Genomic DNA, 6,171 nt, shown 5'->3' with positions numbered 1-6,171 from the left:
GACATTATGGGAATTGTAGAGACAAAATTAAAAGTGTAGGACATAATGCATATAATTATTGGATTAGAAACAAAGAGACAAAACAAGGGGGTAAAGTTATGTTCCTGACTAAGGAAGATATAAACGTGAGGAGTGTCACATATGGAAAGAATACAGTAGGGATGATTACGATCGAAGTGGAAGACAGAGATAAGAAGAGCAGAAAGTTTGTAATAAATGATGTGCCTCCAAAAACAGCCTCGTGGGAAGAGAGTGAACATAAAAGTATGTTAGAAGACACAAGGATAACGTTAAATAAGATAATGGAAGATGGAGGAAGAATAGTTATAATGGGCAACTTTAATTGCAAAGAAGTCTGCTGGGAAGAGATGACAGTAAAGGGTGGAGACGACTCATGGGGAAATGTTCTACTCGAGATGATTATTGACCATACAATGACACAAAGGATACAAGAGAAGACTAGGTATAGAAATGAAGGAGAACCATCGAGACTAGACGTAATAATCACATCTGAACCTAGAATAGTGGAAAAGATTAAATATAAGACACTAATAAGTAAAAGTGACCACATATTGATTGATCTGGAACTAAACGAGGAAAAATACATGAAAAGAAATGAACAATATAGAAAAGGAAGAATAATGTATGAAAAAACAAATTTTGATAAAATAAGAGAATTCTTCCAAAAAGAAAACTGGGAAAGAATATACAGAGAAGAAACAAAAGTGGAAGAGAAATGGAATATTTGGCAAAAATGTATAAAAAGAAGTGGAGAAATATGTCCCAAGACAAAAAAAGAAAAATAATTTGTAAAGTGCTGGTACAACCAAAGTTGTAGGGAGTTTAAAGACAAAAGAGATATAGCCTGGACCAAATGAAAAAAAAACACAAAAGAACTGAAAAATGAAAAAAATATACTGGTTATAGAAATGAATATGTACAAGTGTACAGAGAGGAAAAGAGAAAATATGAAAAAGATGTCATAGAAAAATGTAAAGATCAACCAAAACTATTTTACAGATTTGTAAACAACAAACTGAAAACAAACAAGATTTAAAGAAATTAAGACAAGGAGGAGTTGAATACACAGAGGAAATAGAAATGGCAGGAATTATGAACAAGCATTTTAAATTAGTGTTTACAAGGGAGAACATACAACCTGGGGAAATCGAATGTAAAGAGAAAGTCCCCCCTATGAAAGAAATAGAAGTAACAAAGAATGAAATAATAAAACACTTGAGTAATCTTGATGTCAGAAAATCGCATGGGCCAGATGAAATAGCAAACTGGATTTTGAAAGAATGCAGGAATGAACTGGCAGACAAAATACACAGCATAATAAACAGTTCCTTGGAAGAAGGAAAAGTTCCAGAAGATTGGAAAAAATATATATAGTGCCTATATATAAAGGAGGAAATAAAGAAGACCCTACCAACTATAGACCAGTCTCTCTAACAAGTACAATAGCAAAAATTTGTGAAAGAATTGTCAAAAGTAGATGGGTAAAATATTTAGAAAAAAAAGTGCTAAATGCAAGGCAATTTGGATTCAGACAAGGACGATCATGCGTCACCAATTTAATATGTTTCTATTCAAGGCTAATAGATATAATAAAAGAAAGAGATGGATGGGCTGATTGTGCATTTCCAGACCTAAAAAAAGCTTTTGACAAAGTACCACATAAGAAGTTGTTTAAGAAATTAGAAACTGAAGGAGGAATACAGGGCAAACTGCTTAATTGGATGGAAGACTTTTTGCAAGAAAGAAAAATGAGAGTAGTGATAAGAGACAAACACTCAAATTGGGATGAAATAATAAGTGGTGTTCCACAAGGAACAGTTCTGGCCCCAATAATGTTTGCTATATATATTAATGATATGGATGAAGAAATTGAAAGTTATATGAGCTTCTTTTGCAGATGATGCAAAACTATTAAAAAAAGTGAACACGGAAGAATATTGTGAGTCACTACAGAGTGATCTAAATAAAGTATGAGAATGGAGTAGGAAGTGGGAGATGGAGTTCAACACTAAAATTGTAGTATAATGGAATTTGGAATAAAGCAAAAACAGAATAACAGGATCACATAAATTGGGAGAAGAAGGAATAAAAAAGTTGAAAATGAGGACTTGGGAGTCATTGTTATGAATAATATGTCACCTGAGAAACATATAAATGAGATTTTTGGAGAAACTTATAATTTAATAAGAACAATCAAAGTAGCATTTACATACCTGGATGAAGAAATGGTGAAGAAAATACAAATCACTCTGATAAGACCAAGATTGAAATATGCAACAATGTGGTCACCAAGTACAAAAAAAAAAAATGTATTACAAAACTTGAAAGAATACAAGGAGCAATTACAAAATTGGCACCAACACTCTCAAAACTATCATATGAAGGGAGACTAGCAAAACTTGAGCTACAGACACTAGAGCAAAGAAAAGAGAGAGGAAATTTTATAGCTATTTACAGAATCATGAAAGGCATAGAAATTATTGATAGAGAGGATCTAATAAAATGGGATGAGAGAAATACAAGAGGACACGGAAAGAAAATCAAGAAAGACAGCTATAGAAGAGATCTGAGAAAGAACAGCTTTACTCACAGAGTAATAGACAGTTGGAACAAGTTAGATGAGAAAGTGGTGTGTGCAAAAACAATACATGAATTTAAAAATATTTTAGATAAAATGAGATATGAAGACGGGACACCACGAGCATACCTCCCCTTCCCGTAAAATACAACTAGGTAAATACACACAAACACACACACACTCACACACACACACACCATGTGAGGACGGAGCCTTTATTAGTGCGACGTTTCGCCTGTTACAGCTTTTTCAAGTATATAGTCATGATATACATGACTATTACTAGATAAGAACTGGGAGAACGGGGGAGGGAGGGAGGGATTGAGAGAGGTAGGGGGGGGAAGGATGTCGCTGAATATTATTGAAGTTTAAGGAGTGGTAGACCAAATGACTGGTAACAGGAAAGGTTAAGGTTAAGGTGAAACAATTGGCTAGGTAAAGGACATTAGCTTAAAACCGAGAGAAAAAAAAAAAAAAGGGCAAATATCTACGGGGGGGGGGGAGGGTGAAGGGCAACTATGGATGGCTTAAAACTTTTGTGGGCCATGGATAATAAAGGAATTAGGTAGGGCAAGATATTGAGCATCCCCTTGTTTTATACAATTATGTTGGTACACACACACACACACACACACACACACACACACACACACACACACACACACACACACACACACACACACACACACACACACACACACACACACACACACACACACACACACACACACACACACACACACACACACACACACACACACACACACACACACACAGACAGACACACACACATATATATATATATATATATATATATATATATATATATATGTATATATATGTGAAATAACAATCCTAAATTCTCACTTTGAGCCAAAAGATGATAATAAACTACTTGCGCCTCTCTTAGAATCAAAACAAGAATCTCGTCTCTCATACATGGAATATTGATCAGAACTTAAAAAACTGTTCAGTGACAGACCTCAGAATAATTTTCATTTCCTATTCAAATTCCTGGAGTTCATGCGCAACACCCCCCTCCTCCTAATCCTTCCACTCTATCGTGGCGCAGGTATCCGAACTCTCAAAAACAATCAGAGATTCACTCAATAGTCCCTCCCAATGGGTCTCACAGAATAACCACGGTGTAACACACACACACACAAAACAGACAGTTAGGGGAATTTATATAAGCCTACCCCCCCCTAAAAAAAAAGTAACATCATCCATAGATGAACCAGAAGCCCTATGCTTCATGGGCACAATAGGAAACGTCCTCTGTACATTCCTAGTAGACACAGGCACAAAGATGAAAATACTTTCACAGTCCATATATCCACAGGTGACTCCTACCCCATCGACAGACCATACCTTACAGGAACCATGATAGGTGGTACACACCTAAACTTCACTTTTACTATAACACTTCCCAGAACCATTGTTAATAATTCATTCCCACCCACTACCTTCTACCTTGTGGCAGGATCGGAAGAGGGACTGAGGAAGTTGGTGACAGAGTTTGGGAGAGTATGTGATAGAAGAAAGCTAAAGCTAAATGTGGGTAAAAGTAAAGTGATGAGATGTACAAGGGGTGAAAGTGGCAGTAGACTGGAAGTGAGCATTAGGGGGGAGCGACTGGAGGAAGTGGATAGTTTTAGATACTTCGGTGCGAGTGTGGCAGGAAAAGGTGGAGTGTAGATGAAGGTAGAATGTAGATTGAGAGAAGAAAGTAAATGGCTTGGTGGATTGAAATATGTAATGAGGATTAGACATTTGGGAATGGATGCTAAGAGGATACTGTATGAAGGAGTGATTGTGCCAACAGCACTGTATGGGGCAGAAACATGGAACATAAGAGAGGAAGAGAGAAGGAGTTTGAACGTGTTTGAGATGAGGTGTCTGAGAAGTATGATGGGGTAACTAGGCTAGATAGAGTGAGAAATGAGGAGGTGAGGAAGAGAACGGGGGTGGAAAGGGAGCTGGGATATAGGGTTGATGAAAGAGTACAGGTAGTTCTCGTTTTGTGCGAGATATGGGTTCCTACAGGCTTCGCACAAACTGAAATCACACACAAAAAAACAAATTTTCCCCATAAGAAACGGGTTTTGGCCCAAAAAACTTCCATTTTTTGAACGAAAAACACATTTATTTGACTAATAAAGTGAACATGTTCTAAAAATGTATTGTTCTAAACCTATAAGTAACACTAATGTGTAAATAAAGTGTAAATAAAGCACCCATTAACACTCAACACGATGCTTCCTCACTTCTCACAGTCCCTCACAGTCACTCGCCATCTTCGTCTGTGCTGTCCACCTCCTCTGGCACATCCACTTCCACTTCCACTTCCTCTCCTATAGCTTCAGGGTCATCCACTTCCTCTTCCTCTTCTGTCACTGGTTGCACAGGCGGTTTATTGAAAAACTCCAGCATGGTGGTCTGGCGGTTTTTCTTTTGAAATTCAGTCTGCATTTGAGTGTAGCAGAAAAGTGTGTCCATACACTTTCTTGTGATTGTGGTGCTTCGTTCAACATTGGGGTCGTGTTCTTCCAGCATGGCAAAACCTTCTTTTATTTTTCCTAATGCTTCACTGATAACAGTGGCAGTGAGCGTCCGTCCTCCCTCAGCCTTCTCTGCCGCTGCCGTCGCTTCTGCTTCTTCTCTTTCCCTCTTGTTCTCTTCTTCGATGTCCAGCAGGTCTTCATTGCTCAATTCTTGTCTGTGTGACTGAAGCAGTTGATCAATGTCCTCTTCCTCCACTTCATCAAGGCCTAAATCCTGGGCATAGCTGATTGTGTCCTTGTTTGCCTTCGAAACGATGTCGTCCACATTGAAGTCTTCGAAGGAATGAACAAACTGAGGACACAGTTTTTTCCAAACACCATTCAGACATTTCGTTGGCACTTCATCCCAGGACTGCTTGATAAAGGTTACAGCATCTTTTATTGTAAAATTCTTCCAGAAATCTCGCAGCGTCTTGTTCATCTCGTTCGTTTTCTTTACTGCAGCAGCCATCGTAGACCTCAGGTAGTAGGACTTGAAGGTTTGAATCAGCCCCTGGTCACAGGGCTGCAGCAGAGAAGTCGTGTTGGGAGGCAGAAAGGCCAGCTTGATGTTGTTGCTGAGATTTTCAAGACTGGCTGGATGACTGGGAGCATTGTCTACCAGCAACAAGATCTTGAAGGGGATGCCTTCCTTGTTGCAGTAGGCTTTCAGCTCGCTGTGCAACTTGTTCTTGTAGTAGTCACTGAATATTTTCCCAGTCATCCAGCCCTTCTTGTTGGCGTACCAATGGACTGGCAGGAAAGCCCGGTCATATCCCTGAAACACACAAGTTATCCGAGAATTAAGGTGTGGCCACACTCCTTTTTCTTAACAAAGAAAACGTATAAGCCAGTCGCTTGCATCACAAACCTAAGTATTTTTAATGTCACTTGTGTACACTTCACAAACCCTGATTAATTAACGGTATTAAATATTTTATTATTTAACACAATCAATAACAATAACAACATAAGAACTGTAGAATAAATAAATAAATATTAAATAAACCAATCTTACCTTAAGGGCTC

At 38.1% G+C, this 6,171-nt stretch overlaps 1 protein-coding gene across 1 annotated transcript in view; it reads left to right on the top strand.

Moving 5' to 3' along the window:
• The window catches only part of LOC143019857 (uncharacterized), an 11,273-nt gene extending 7,287 nt beyond the window's left edge, over window positions 1–3,986 (top strand). Inside the window, exon 2 of the mRNA XM_076175838.1 lies at window positions 3,832–3,986. Within this exon, the coding sequence (XP_076031953.1) occupies window positions 3,832–3,986 (155 nt within the window). The remainder of the gene's footprint in view (window positions 1–3,831) is intronic.
• Window positions 3,987–6,171: the final 2,185 nt, after the last annotated feature.

This window comes from Oratosquilla oratoria, chromosome 38 (assembly GCF_046742065.1).
Source record: "Oratosquilla oratoria isolate Oo_2021 chromosome 38, ASM4674206v1, whole genome shotgun sequence".
Taxonomy (NCBI): domain Eukaryota; kingdom Metazoa; phylum Arthropoda; class Malacostraca; order Stomatopoda; family Squillidae; genus Oratosquilla; species Oratosquilla oratoria.
The sequence above is the reverse complement of the archived record's forward strand: the minus strand, read 5'-3'. Positions and strand labels throughout refer to the sequence as shown.